The sequence below is a fragment of the Geotrypetes seraphini genome, chromosome 6, assembly GCF_902459505.1.
Source record: "Geotrypetes seraphini chromosome 6, aGeoSer1.1, whole genome shotgun sequence".
Taxonomy (NCBI): Eukaryota; Metazoa; Chordata; class Amphibia; order Gymnophiona; family Dermophiidae; genus Geotrypetes; species Geotrypetes seraphini.
The window spans coordinates 248,861,301-248,876,753 of record NC_047089.1 but is presented as its reverse complement, the minus strand read 5'-3'; the positions used below and the strand labels follow the sequence as shown (position 1 = coordinate 248,876,753).

Genomic DNA, 15,453 nt, shown 5'->3' with positions numbered 1-15,453 from the left:
AATAACAAGAGTAGAATCCCTGTCCCTGCTGATCTAGAGGAACCTCCTCTATGGCGTTCAGAAGGAGGAGGGATTGAACCTCTTGAAGAAGGAGGGAAGACTGAGGAGTGTTCAAAGCAGACTCTTTTGGCAAACTTTGGGTAGGCAGAGTCTGAAAGTTGAAAGAGTAGCCGTGGGGGATGATGTTGAGGACCCCCTGATCCGAGGTGATATTTTCCCAACGGCTTATGTAATGAGCAAGGCGTCCTCCTATGGGCTGCGGAAGATGGGCAGATGGTAGAATACTGGCTATGTCCTGGAGAACTAAGTCAAAAGGGTTGGGAGGACTTTTGTGGCGGAGGAGGCTTCACCTGTTGTTGCTGTTGCACTGGTCTAGGGTTTTGCCTCTGTTGTTGCCGCTGATGCCGGGGCTGTTGAGGGGCCGGTGGCAAAGGACGAGCCACAAATTGGTGTTGGTAGGCCGATTGCTGCTGAAAAGGCCTGGTAGGTGGGGTCTTCTTTTTTGTTTTGAGGAGAGTATCCCACCTAGTCTCATGAACTGAGAGCTTTTGGGTAGTGGAGTCCATGGATTCTCCAAACAGCTCATCACCCAGGCAAGGCGCATTAGCCAGTCGATCTTGATGATTGATATCAAGTTCTGAAACCCTGAGCCATGCCAGACGACGCATGGCCACCGACATAGCCGTGGCTCGAGAGGTCAGCTCAAAGGAGTCATAGATAGACCTGACCATGAATTTACAAAGTTGTAAAAGTGATGAAGAAGTTTGGCGAAAGGCAGATATTTTGCGGTCAGGGAGGTACTTTTCAAAAACTGACAAATTCTGAATGAGATGCTTAAGATAGAATGAAAAATGGAAAGCATAATTCCCTGATCTATTAGCTAGCATCGCATTCTGATACAACCTCTTGCCAAACTTATCCATGGCCTTACCTTCTCTGCCAGGAGGGACCGAGGCGTACACACTAGCTCCCGTGGATTTCTTCAAAGTGGATTCCACCAAGAGAGACTCATGAGGGAGTTGTGGTTTGTCAAAGCCAGGAATGGGGATGACCTTATATAAGGAGTCCAGTTTGCGAGGGGCTCCTGGGATGGTCAAAGGCGTCTCCAGATTTTTGTAAAAAGTCTCTCTTAATATATCATGGAGAGGCAATTTTAGAAATTCCCTTGGAGGCTGTTCAAAATCCAGTGCATCGAGAAACGCCTTGGATTTTTTGGATTCAGCCTCCAAGGGAATAGAGAGAGAGTCACACATCTCTTTGAGAAAAGAGGTGAAAGAGGTTGCATCAGACTTAGAGGACGGATCTAAAACAGAAGGATCCTCGTCTGCCGATGAACACTCCCCCTCAGAGAGAAGAGGCTCTTCGGAGTCACCCCACAGATCAGGTTCCCTTACTTGGAAGCTGCGGTCTCGGGACTCCGGTGTGGAGGGTTCCAGGTATCGAGTTTTGTGTGTCGACTTACCCGACCTCTGGGAAACGGTACCGGGAGATGTTATGGGTTGTGCCGGTGCCGAAGTTTGCACAGCCTGGTGTAAGGACCTCGGTTCCGGCGCTAAGATCAGCATGGATACCGACGAAGCCGAATGAACCGGTACCGACAGAGTGGATGCAGATAAAAGAGGTTGCTCCACTGCCGGTACCGGTGGCTCAGACCGGACCGGGACTGGAAGGCTTGGTTTCAAAAGAGCAGGAAGGAGCTGCTGTAATTGCTCCTTGAGCTGCACCTGCAGGACGGCGGCAATTCGCTCGTCCAGCGAAGGCACCGGCGCCGCTTTTTTCTTCTGCGGTACCTTCGGTGCCGCTCTACACTCCGAAGAGGAACCCGAGGTCGAGGGGCTCACCTCAATCGGTGCGGAGCGCTTCCGCGGGCGCCTCGAGGTCGGCAGGACTGGGCTCGCTGCTACTGAGACCGGAGGACACTCCAGCGGGGAAGGCTTCTTAGTCGGCTTACCTGGAGGATGCGACGTTGACGAGGTAGGTGCCGACTGCGTCGGGGCCGATGCCGCCGAATCCGACATATCCGTACCAAACAACAACCGCTGCTGGATCTGTCGGTATTTTAAGGTTCTTTTTTTTAGAGTGGCATAGCAGGTGCAGGTGGATGCCCGATGGTCAGGACCCAGGCACTGTAAGCACCAGTTGTGCGGGTCGGTGAGAGAAATGGGCCTCGCGCACTGCTGGCACTTCTTAAACCCGGGTTGGGGGAGCATGAACGTAAAAACGGCTTCTGCCAAATCGAAGGCTGAGGCCTCGATGGTGGCAGCAGGCCCTGCCGGGGCAAAACCGAAAAAAGAAGAAAAAAAAGAAATTTCTTTTTTAAAAAAAAAAAAATAAGAAAATAAGAAAATAGAAAAAAAGGAAATACAATTTCCAGAAAGGTTTACGCGAGCGGGAAGGCGAATGAGGAAAAAGTTTTCAACAGCCGTTGAAAGTGCGTCTTCTTAGCTCCGCGGAAACTAAGAAACTGGGGACCGCGCGCCTCTGTCGGGCGGGAAGGTACTCGCGTGTGCGCGGTGCGGCCTACTAGAACTTTCCAAGTTCTTAGAGTGCAATCACTCTAAAATTGTCCGTACCGGGGCTCCGTTGGTGCCGTCACCCATCAGTCAAGAATATGCTGCCTGCTTGTCCTGGGATAAAATTATCTACAAAAATTATAACCTGAACTGCTTATAAGTAAAGTAATTAAATCCGTTAGGTACTGAGAGGCCAGCCCATATACTATGTTACAATATTCAAGTTCAGAAAGTATAATTGATTATACAACTAAACCAAATACTTGCTAACAGCTCAGTTTCCTCAATCTGATCTGGATGAGAACTCAACACTCCCTAGTTCATGCTACTTCTGAAATCAAATGCCTTCAGTCTCTCCAAACCACAGCCATTAGCATATTATGCTGGGCACATCAAGTCAATCATGCTATGCACAATTGGATTTTAGTGCACTTGAGGATTTTGCAGATTTTAGTCTTGGTTCCAGTGATCATCCCAGGATGCAGGTCTGACTTGAGATCAAGAATGTAAGTACCAGTCATTCATACTTTGCCAGGATTGGGTGTTTATGTGCTATTAAGAAGTATAGTTTTCAGGTGTCTTCTTTTTATGTATATGGTTCCCTTGTATGAATGGTCTTACTTTCCTATCCTGATTATGAAGTTCTTGTCTTTCTTTATTAAAGTGTGATTGTAAACTGTTATGACTCTTTAATTTGGCAGTATAGTAAATTTGTAATAAATTATAAAACAATCTCATCTTCTTCACTCATTGTGTGAAACGAAAAATGCTTGTATCTGGGTGTAGTATACAGGCCCCCAAAACAGCAGGAAGACAGGGATATGGAACTAATCAAAGACATTGAGAACATCACTTTACGCGGGGACACGGTTCTGCTAGGGGACTTCAATATGCCCGGATGCTGATTGGAAGACACTTTCCGCTACTACCAGCGGCAGCAGAAGGCTTTTAACCTCCATAAAAGGGGCGCGACTCAAACAAATGGTGCTGGAGCCCACCAGAGATCAGGCGACACTGGACCTGATACTCACCAACGGAGAAAGCGTTTCAGAAGTTTCGGTAGGCGATACACTAGCCTCCAGCGACCACAACATGGTATGGTTCAACATCAAGATAGGCTTCACTAGATCAAACACAGCAACAAAGGTCCTCGACTTTCAGGGCACTGACTTTAAACGCATGGGAGACTTCGTCCATCAGGCGCTACAAAACCAAGCTGAAACCAATAATGTAGAGGCTATGTGGTCAATCCTGAAATGCACCTTGCATGAGGCAACAAACCGCTATATAAAAACAGTAAGCAAACGACGGAGAAAGAACAAGCCCCAGTGGTTCTCTGCAGAGATCTCGGATCTTGTCAAGGAAAAAAAAAAGCTTTTATTTCCTACAAGCATACAGGAAACAGGGTGACAAAAGAAGGCTATCTGACCAGGTCTAAAGCAGTCAAAGCGGCAGTCAGAGGCCAAGATTCAAACAGAAGAACAACTAGCGAAAAACATTAAAAAAGGGGATAAATCCTTCTTCAGATACATTAGCGACAGGAAACGAAACACAGATGGGATAGTACGTCTCAGGAAAACAGACGGGACCTATGCAGAAATGGATTCTGATAAAGCCAAACTACTAAATGAATACTTTTGCTCAGTCTTTACTTGTGAGGCGCCGGGGACCGGTCCACAACTGCAGGCAAGGCAAACCTCGGAAGACCCGTTTCAAAACTTCAAGTTTACACCCAGCAGCGTCCATGGCGAACTATCAAAACTCAAGGTGAACAAAGCCATGGGACCGGACAATCTACACCCCAGGATTCTTAGGGAGTTGTGTGATGTCCTGGCGGAACCGCTATCCGTGCTGTTCAATCTTTCCCTAAGTACCGGAAAAGTCCCCATGGACTGGAAAACAGCTAACGTCATTCCATTGCACAAAAAAGGTTGCAGAACGGAGGCTGCGAATTACAGGCTGGTCAGTCTCACCTCAATAGTGAGCAAACTCATGGAAAGACTTATTAAACAAGAATTAGATACGATCCTGACCGAGGAGAATCTACAGGATCCCCAGCAGCATGGATTCACAAAGGGAAGGTCCTGTCAATCCAATCTGATCAGCTTCTTTGACTGGGTTACAAGGAAACTGGATATGGGGAAGTCTCTAGATGTCGTGTACTTGGACTTCAGCAAAGCTTTTGATAATGTCCCGCACCGCAGATTGTTGAGCAAGATGACTTTGATGGGATTGGGAGTGATATTGACGACATGGGTCAATGACTGGTTAAGCGGTAGAATCCAGAGGGTGGTGGTTAACGGTACCCCTCTAATACATCGGAGGTGACCAGTGGAGTGCCACAGGGATCGGTCTTGGGACCGATCCTTTTCAAAATATACATAAGAGACCTGACTCAAGGGCTTCAAGGTAAAATAACACTATTCGCCGACGCCGCCAAACTATGCAACATAGTAGATAACAGCACCTTACCCGACAGTATGGAGCAGGACCTGCTCTTATTGGATCATTGGTCCTCGACTTGGCAGCTGGGCTTTAATGCCAAAAAATGTAAGTTCATGCACCTTGGCAGCAAAAACCCATGCAGAACTTACACTCTGAATGGTGAGACCTTAGCTAGGACTAGGGCAGAACGTGATTTGGGAGTAATCATTAGTGCAGACATGAAAACTGCCAAGCAGGTGGAGAAAGCTGCATCCAAGGCTAGACAAATGGTGGGATGCATCCGTAGAGGTTTCGTCAGCCGGAGGCCCGAAGTCATAATGCCCCTGTACAGATCCATGGTGAGACCTCATCTTGAATATTGTGTTCAATTCTGGAGACCACATTATCAAAAAGATGTGCGGAGAATCGAGTCGGTTCAGCGAATTACCACCAGGATGGTCTCGGGACTCAAGAACCTCCCATATGAGGAAAGACTGAATAAACTGCAACTATACTCGCTCGAAGAACATAGAAAGAGGGGGGACATGATTGAGACTTTTAAATATATCACGGGCCGCATCGAGGTGGAAGATGATATCTTCTTTCTTAAAGGACCTTCAACCACAAGAGGTCATCCGCTGAAAATCAAAGGTGGGCAATTTCATGGCGACACCAGGAAGTATTTCTTCACCGAAAGGGTAGTTGATCATTGGAATGAACTTCCATTGCAGGTGATTAACGCCAGCAGCGTGCTCGATTTCAAAAAGAAATGGGATATGTATGTGGGATCTCTAGCCGGGTGAAGTCTGGGGGTGAGTCATTAGCGTGGGCAGACTTGATGGGCTACAGCCCTTTTCTGCCGTCATATTCTATGTTTCTATGTTAACATCAGTTAGTGCTACTCTCAACAACTTGTGCAAAATTGGTGTCAATTAGGCATTGTAAGGAGAATTCTATACCTGCAGTTACACACACATAAGTGCACTATTCCATAAGGCAGCATGTAAATGAGAAGGGGGGCAAATACATGGGCAAGCACGGTCATGTTTCCAGCTTATATGTTTAACTTACAGAATACTATAAACCTTACTTACCCACATTGCAGGGTGCAATTAGTGCATCTGTTTAGGCCTGCTATACAACTGTCACAATTGCATCAGCGTGCCTAATCGAAGGTGCCACCTTCTTTGCAGCGCCCTCCTTATGGCATTCATTGCCTCTCCTTTTCTGAACCAAATCATCTTACAAAAAATTTAGGTCAGGACTAAAAACTGGTATTTAATTGCCAGTTTTGGGCTCTGGTGAAGTTGATTTGTTTGTGCTTTCATTCTGTCTCATAATCCCAGATTCTTTTGTAAGTGATGGTGCAGCATGTTTCCTTTCTTCCCTTTAAAAATAGCTTTTCTGCTATTTTTAAGTGTAAACTGTTTGGACATCTTACATGAACAGCAGTGTAGTATAAGCCACAACAATCAATCAAGCACATTTTTTCAGACTGATGATGGTATGACAAAGCTTACTCTTCCTCACCATGACCCTTCCACCTCGCCCCCCTAATTCCAAGGCCCAAAACTAATTATACTTTCCACCTTGAATCTCATGTACTGACATAATGTATCTTTATTGTAACCCACCTGCACCCCATGTACTGACAAAACATATCTTTATTGTAACCCATGTACTGACTAAATGTATCTTTATGGTAACCCACCTGTATCCCTTACACTGACAAAATGCACCTTGATAGTAAACCACTTGTATTGTAACCCACTTGTATCCCATGTACTGACAAAATATATCTTTACTGTAACTTGTATCCCATGTACTGACAAAATGAATCTTTAATGTAAACCACTTGCATCCCATGTACTGACTAAATGTATCTTTATTGTAAACCGTTTCTATCCCATGTACTGTCAAATGTATCTTTATTGTAAACCGCTTCGAACTTCACGGTATAGCGGTATATCAGCAGCAGTGGGAGAACAACTGCTTTTACACCTAAGCAGCATTGGGACCAACCGCAACTACCAAGAGCCCATAGACCAGATCATGACAGGAGTGTGAGCTCCACACCTCCTGCAGTCCGCTAGGAAGATCAACTGCTTTAACACCTAAGTAGCAGCAAGACCAGCTGCCTATAATAGGAGCCCTTGCCCCGATCCAACCAGGCATGTGAGCTCCTCCCCCTATATCCCATTTAAGAGATCAATCTACCTGCTTTAAATATCAGCAGCAGTAGAAAAACAACTGCTTTTACATACAAGCAGCAGCGAGACCTACCGCAACCACCAAGAGCCCACAGACTCGATCCTGCCAGGAGTGTGAACTCCTCCCCCTGCAGTCCATTGGAGAGATCAATCTGCCTGCTTTTAAATATCAGCAACAGTGGGAGATCAACTGCTTTTACACCTAAGCAGCAACGAGACCAGCCACAACCACCGAGAGCACACAGACCCGATCCTACCAAGAGTGTGAACTCTTCCCCCCCTGCAATCCGCTATGAAGATCGACTGTCGGCTCCGGGCGGCTTTCCCGCAGAGGAGAGAATCCTGCATTCACCGTGGGCCTCATCTGGGGCAGCCTCCTTGGAGCGGCTGGGGCACGGGCAGTGTGTCTGGGAGGGAATGCATGGATGGGAGAACATCGCAGGGGAGGAGACATAGGCATCCTGGGACTGTCTGCCAAGTCTCTTCCCTGAAGAAGCCCTTTCTGGAAACGTCAATCGCTCCTCCTAAACTTACTTGCTCCACTTCATCACTGACGCCGAAACCGTGGATTGAAGACAAAGTTTTATTTTATTTTTCTTTCCAGCTTATGATTTATCTTTAATCTTATCTATTGTTTTGCCTTTTGTCTTTGTTTTGTTCTATTTCTATCATTTAAATTTCCCCCTTCTGCTTCTATTCCTTTCTCTCCTCTCTTCTACCTTCCAAAGTATTTAGATCAATGCTGTCTTATTAAAATGTTTATTTTATTTTTATTTTTCCTCTAACTCTACTTTTCACTCCAGGTACTTTAGTTAGATTGTGAGCCTTCGGGACAGTAAGGGAATTTTTCAAGTACCTTTCTTATTTCTAATCTTAATGTATATTTTCTGTAAACCGCTTAGAACCTAACGGATGTAGCGGTATATAAGAAATAAATTACATTACATTACATATATAAGAAATAAATTATTATTACAATCTAAGGGGCCCTTTTATTAAAGCTTAGTGTTTGCTAATAGACATTAGCGTGTGTTATGTGCCATGTGGTGGCCCACTGTTACAAAATATTTAGCACATGTCAATGTTCTTTAGCATGTGTGTGAGCTTTAGTAGAAGAGCCCCTGAGACAATGAAGGATTAAGTGATGACCAAATGGTTACAAGAAGAATCAGTAGGATTTGAACTCTGGCTTCCCTGTTTCTCAGCCTACTAGGCTACTTCTATTAACAAAACATCAGTAAAAAAAAAAAAAAAAAAAGGTACACAATATATATCTGAACACAATTACTGTAAATCAAAAAATGTTGTGCATTATTCTTATTGTAATACTGCCTTAAAGAATGTTTTTTTGCGCCCCTCGTCTCCCTTTCAACTCAATTTACTGGCTTTTATATCATTCTACACTAGAGGTGCTTTAAAAGCCAAGTAATTTCTAAATGTTAGTTTGTAGCTGAAAAATTATTAGCAGTACATATTTAAGGAAAGGGGTTTCATAAAAGGACCAGACAAGATTTTTCTATATCTGGCACCTGTGAGCACTTGAGGTCTTTCCTCCCTTTTCTGCTATTCCAGTTGCTCACTTACCGAAACATTGTGGTATTGTGAGTCTTAACAACCATTGGGATTTCCATACCTTGTTGTGTATTTCTGGCTTTGACCTTTACATTACAATAGTAAGGACAATTTGTACATCTCAGTCCAAAAAGAAAGGCTCAACTATACCATTTGCCTCAGGGGGTCTGGAACAATTTTCCCTATAACAATATCAAGTTCTCAATAGTCAACACCACCTAAGTCAAATAGGGCAGAAGTCATCAGACATGCTGTGGACAAAGACAGTTTAACGTTCATAATTCAACATTTACTATACCATTGATCGAGGACTGCATACGCGATGATACATCGCAACAACGGATTAGCTGTGATACTACAGTATACAATTTGCCCAGCTCAGCATACTGGTATTTGATTGGAGGACCAGGGCCTTCATCCAGAGCTACTAGCATAAATGTTGCAGGCACGTTTAGTTTCAACAGCTGAGTTTTTTCTGATACACCTTCAAAAGGAGGAAAAAAGAAATGGATTAAGGACTAAAATGAAAGTTTCACAGCTTTATCCAAATATTACTGTCCAATTCACTCTTTTTCTTTCATTATGCAACTTCTGTTTACCTGGGATCAAAACAGTGTGTGTGAATAAAAAAGCAACTTAAAAAGGGCTTTTAGCTCTTGCTTATGCATGTGTACTGGGCTCTCTCATTCCATGGCTCACAGTACATAAGAATAGCCTTACTGGGTCAGACCAATGGTCCACCAAGCCCAGTAGCCCGCTCTCACGGTGGCCAATCCAGGTCACTAGTACCTGGCCAAAACCCAAGGAGTAGCAACATTCCATGCTACCAATACAGGGCAAGCAGTGGCTTCCCCCATGTCTTTCTCAATAACAGACTATGGACTTTTCCTCCAGGAACTTCTCCAAAACTTTTTTAAAAACAGCTATGCTATCCACTCTTACCACATCCTCTGGCAACGTTCCAGAGCTTAACTATTCTGAGTGAAAAAAAATTTCCTCCAATTGGTTTTAAAAGTATTTCCCCGTAACTTAATCGAGTGTCCCCATGTCTTTGCAATTTTTGACGGAGCGAAAAATCGATCCGCTTGTACCCTTTCTACTCCACTTTTCCCAATTCAAAATCCATATTAAAGGCCAAATACTTTGAAATCTAGCAATCCAGATGGGGTTCAATTGCAATATTGGACCTTCCATGGAAAACTCAGCACAGAAATCTTAACAAAAGTAACTGCTTGCTACAGAGAACAGAGCAACTGGTCTGGAGATTTATCTGGTTGTATTTTCCTTTTCTTTAGAATCTGTCATAATAACACCTCCAGCCCAAACAAGAACCAACTTCTAATTTTACATACCTGGAAGTTTACTTTGTGTGAGAGGGGCAGCTGGATTAAAATATATTCTGCCCACTAATCTAGGAGTCATGATCAGTACATTATCTATACAATAGCATTCAATTAATAGTTAAGCCTTGGAACTTGTTACCAGAGGATGGTAGTAAAAGTGGTTATATATCTGGGTTTAAAAAAAGTTTGAACAAGTTCCTGGAGGAAAAGACCATAGTCTGCTATTGAGACCAAAACGGGGAAGTCTCTGCTGTATTTGGGATTGGTAGCATGAAATCTTACTACCATTGGGGATTCTGCCAGGTACTTGTGACCTGACCAGTGCTGGAAGCAGGATACTGGGCTAGATGGACCATCAGATATCCTAGTATGGCTACTTTTATGTTCTTAACTATAAAACCAACAAATTTACGGGATTGTTAACTCTAACATGCAGGAGTCTCTCTGTGCTGTGTTAGCACCTATTTTGATGTCAACCCATCTTGTACTTCACTAGATGCATCCACAAGTTGACACTGACATCAGACAAACACTGTGACTTTATTATTTAGTACAAACCTTTCACTGTGGCTATATATAAGAGATTTAGGTCCTAATAAATTCTAACCTGCCCTCTAAATCTCTCTCATCTCATCTATACAGGAGCCATGAGTTTACATTTTGCAAAATAAAAGGGAAACTTTCATCTGACTGGAAGAGCAAAAGATATAGGCTTTTTTCTTCTTCTATCTCCCCTAATGTTTCCTGATACAACTTCAGTTTCTCTCTAATCATAACTTTCCAGTTTTTCAGTAACTCAATTTGGCCCTAAAGTAGGAGGCTAAGTTCATTAATTTACTAAAGTAATAAAGTTGGCCAAAATATTTAAGCTGGTTTTGAGGCTGGCTGGCTGGCATTTTAAAATGTATACTTTTTTTCAATAGAAGAAATTGGTAAAATTTTACTTTCATTATCCACAACACTTATTTGCAGTCACACGAGGATCAAATAAATCAAAATTCCATCTAAAATTGCATAAGAATCATTATTTAAAACATAGCTTTAACTGTCTTCGCAGAAAGAAGCTGCTATATTATTATTGAAGTACCTCAAAAGAAAATAAATCTATAGGTGGCTATTCAGGCAAATGTATAAAATCATTTGCTTATTTATACAGAATTTCTATAAAAATTTCAAATGTGATTAACAAAAAAAAGTAACATAGAAATATGATGGCAGATAAAGGCCAAATGGCCCATCCAGTCTGCCCTTCCACAGTAACTGTTCTCTCTTCCTCTCTCTAAGAGATCCCACGTGCTTATCCCAAGCTTATTGCCCCAGGTACATTAGATAGATTGTGAGCCCATCGGGACAAACAGGGAAAATGCTTGAGTACCTGAATCAATTCATGTAAACCGTTGTGAGCTCCCTTGGGAGAATGGTATAGAAAATTGAATAAATAAAATAAAAAGAAATAAAATAAATTTAGACACAGTCTCTGTCTTCACCACCTCTTCTGGGAGAGTATTCCATGCATCTACCACCCTTCCTGTCAAAAAGTATTTCTTTAGACCAAGTTTCTAGCTTCAAGTTTCTTTAACAAAACTAGTGTCTAAATGGTGTACAATATGAAATTAAAAAAAGAAATAAAAAAAAAGGAAATACTCCTGAGCTTATCACCTCTTACCTTCATCCTATGCCCAGAGCTTCCTTTCAAATGAAAGATTTGACTCATGCGCATTTATGCCACGTAGGTATTTAAATGTATCTATCTTATCTCCCCTCTCCTGCCTTTCCAAAGTATACATATTGAGATCTTTAAGTCTGTCCCCATATACCTTATGACAAAGACCATGTACCATTTTAGTAGCCTTCCTCTGGACTGACTATCTTTTTTATATCTATTTGAAGGTACACAATATTCTAAATGAAATTTTACCAGAGTCTTATACAGAAGCATCAATACCTCTTTTTTCCTACTTGACATACCTTTCCCTATGCCTAACATCCTTCTAGCTTTCACCATCACCTTTTCAACCCGTGTGGCCACTTTAATATCATCACATAAAATCACACCCAAGTCCTGTTCTTCTGTCGTGCATATTGTCACAAGCCCAGCACTACAGCTAGCCTTGTGCCAGGTAAAAAGCCTAGAAACATAGCCCTGAAGCTGGACAGCTAATCAGTGCAGCAGCTCTACTACTAACATAGACCAGGACTCAGATTCTGAGATTTCCCATGAGCAGGAGCCCTGGAAGGATTCAGGACATTATTGGGGTAAATACACCTGTAGTCCTAGTCCTAAGCCATGAACTATTAGGACACAGTCTAAGAAACAGGCACTGACTCCTTTAGGCACATACCTTCTCAGGTTAATTGCAGAGCAGGAGAAAGCCCAGTGAGAGCTGAAGTCTGGCTCTCACAAAGAAAGGCAGTTTGAGCAGTGCAAGCAAGGGAGAGACAGAGCTTAACCAGGAGAGGAGTTAGACCCATGATTAGGTGCTCCAGAGACCAGGCAAGGAAATGAGGTAGAGATGTTGGATTGAGAGGACTCCTTACCTGTTAATCAGCTGTCATGCCTGGGACCACAGGATGTAATGAAGATTGCTCTGCCACCAGCCAGTGAACAAATGGATATGAGTTAAAGCTAGCTTTTTGGACTACTTTTTGGCTGGAGTAAAGAAGCTGATACTGTTTAGTGTTTGTGTGATAAAAGGATTGTGTTTTGCTGGCTAGTTTTGTTCCCAGCAGCTTGAAACTAATTTGAAAGTTTGCAAGGGCAAAGGATTCTTGTTTTTCCAAGTTTATTTAAGAAAATACAAAGGCTGTTATCACTGCTGCCTTGGAACACTGCTGAACTTTGAGAGCAGTTGTCCGTGCTATCTGCAGGACATTGTATTGTGATTTTTTCCCCCTGTTTGGAAGGTACAAGCCACTGATTGCTATAGTGGGGGTTGTGGGGGCAGAGTCCACGTGAGAACCAAAGGATTGGGATTGCATGGCCTAAAAGGCTATTTCTTTAAAGTGGATTCAGCAATTCCCCATCCCCCACCAACTTACTAGAGTTGGTAGGGAAAGCCTGACTACATTTAGGCAGCACAGTGAGTTTTGTAGGGAAAAGTTTTGTGACTCAATGAACTGTAAAATACCTGTTTTGTATTTTTTGATTTTGGATTTCACTTGCAAAATGTCAGCTGTTTGAATTACTGGACTTACCCTGAAGCGAGGGTATTGCCAGGCCAATGGACTAATGATAGTTTTTTTTTAATACATGTTTGAACATTGGCTAAGTACCAAATAAAGCCTACTTTGTTTGAACAATGGCTAGACTGTGGCCTTGTTGTGAATTTGGGGAGCTTTGCCATTCTGACCATTATTTTTCCCCAGCAGGACCTTCACCTTTTGAAGGCGCACCAAGGTCATACATAGCGTTCAGCGAGAGTACCAGCCTCAGGGCCCAGCACCCACTACGTGACAACATAAGTTGTTCACCCCCTAAACCAGGGGTGTCCAACCTTTTGGCTTCACTGGGCTGCATTAGACGAAAATTTTTTTTCTGGAGCTGCACTAATACTAACACTAGCTGATGAGCGAAAAAGGTTGAGCAGGTCCAAAATTTGCAATCACAAATATAGAAGATGTACGTTATCTAAAAATAAATCTTCATTAAAGGGACACTGTGGAGAGGAACCCAAAAAAACAGTAATACTTAATCTGACTGAGTGATCCTCCACATGCACCGCTGACAGTGGGAGGAGCTATAGGCTTCCGGATCCTCACTCTGATGGTTCTCCCATTCACTTCTATTAAAACTACGGTGAGCCTCTTCAGAGGTGAGCCTCATCAGAACGGGGATGCTGAATCAGCTTTCAGTGGCGCACAAGGAGGATCGTTCAGTCAGGATAAATAATACTGTTTTTTGGGCCTCCCACTTTAAGCTTAGGCTCCCTCAAAATGAACATCTCTCCTACTGTAGCTAGTAGGGATTCCCAAGCCTCACCAACTGACAGCCACCTCCTCCCCCTCTAACTTCCCAAGCTCTGCAGCTGGCAGCAAAATTGCAGAGCTGCTGCCTTTCCTACTCCCTGCCCCTCCGGCTTTCATGCATGCATGAAAGCAGTGGCAGCTTGAAGATATTGCCATTGGCTGCAAAGCTTGGAGATTTTGGGCTGCCAGACTGGAGGAAGATGTCTTTAGTTGGCAGGGCTTGGGAATCCCCACTAGCTAAAGTATTTATAAATTGCACTCAGGTGGGAAGAAACTTTGGTGCCCATCCACTAATTTTGGGCTCCAGTTCCTCCCCCAAATCAGCTGTGTATGACTACGCCACTAAATACAAAAATAATTGTGATGCACATATCCCAAAGCTAACAAATTTCAGTTAATAAATTCAAAATAAAGATTTTTTTCTACCTTGTCTGGATGTTTTGTTTTTCCATCATCTTGGTCCCAGTTTCTCTTTCTGCTTTTTGTCTATCTTCAACTAATTATCTTTCCAGTGTCTGCTGTCCATTTTTTTTTCTCCTCTTCTCTCTTGTTCCATTTCCTCCTTATGCCTGTCTCCAACGTATTGATTTTTCCCTTTCACCTTTCTTAACTTTTCTTTTTTGCCTCTGTCCACTCAAATCTTGCCTTCTTTCTCACCCTTCTTTTTAAATGTTCAGTTATCTCTCAATTCTCCATCTTCTCTCAGTCTCTCTAGCTCTCCCATTTTCCATCTCATTCCTTTCCCAGTCTCTTATTCTCTTCAATCTACCCTCCATTACCACATTTCTACCACTGTACTCACTGCTTTCTCACTCATCTTGTCATCTCACTTTTGACCTCATCCACATGGCTCACCACTTTCAGAATCCCCCTCCCTCTCTCCACTGGTCAGGCTATAACTCCCTGTCCCTTTCTTTCCATCCCCTGCCTAGCATCTTCTTATCCAAGCTCTCTTCCCTCCTGCCCTCCCATGGGTCCATCTCCTCCTCTATTCCCAAGGTCCAACATTTTGCTCCCTCTCTTTTCTGTTAATCTTCTTCCCTCCCCCCTTCATGCTGAACAATGAAATGAAGGGAAAAAAGAGAGATGCATCTCTCTGCCTGCCATCCACAGGCCTAACATTTCTCCCATCCTTTCCATCCACAGGTCCACCATTTCTCCTTTCCTCTTCCCAACAGTTCTCACTTAAAGTATCTCTTTCCCTCTTCCTCCACACCACCCCAGGTCTAACTTCAGACCATTGCCCACCATCTCTCTCTCTGTCCTCTGTTGCTGGCCCCAAAAGCTCTCCCCCCCCACACCCAATCTGGCAATTCTTTTAATACCTTCCCTCTCTGTACTTAAAAAAACAACAACAAAAAACCCAACCAGTCCAGGCGGCTTCCTCAGCCCAGCATGTTCTCCCCTTCGCGCCCATGCATCCTC

General features: G+C 43.4%; 1 protein-coding gene across 4 annotated transcripts in view; it reads right to left on the bottom strand.

Annotated features, from left to right (window-relative positions):
• The window catches only part of USP9X (ubiquitin specific peptidase 9 X-linked), a 589,740-nt gene that overhangs the window by 85,151 nt on the left and 489,136 nt on the right, over positions 1-15,453 (bottom strand). For all 4 annotated transcript variants that reach the window (XM_033949377.1, XM_033949378.1, XM_033949379.1 and 1 more), the window contains one exon: positions 9,018-9,203. In XM_033949377.1, coding sequence (XP_033805268.1) covers positions 9,018-9,203 — 186 coding nt within the window. The remainder of the gene's footprint in view (positions 1-9,017; positions 9,204-15,453) is intronic.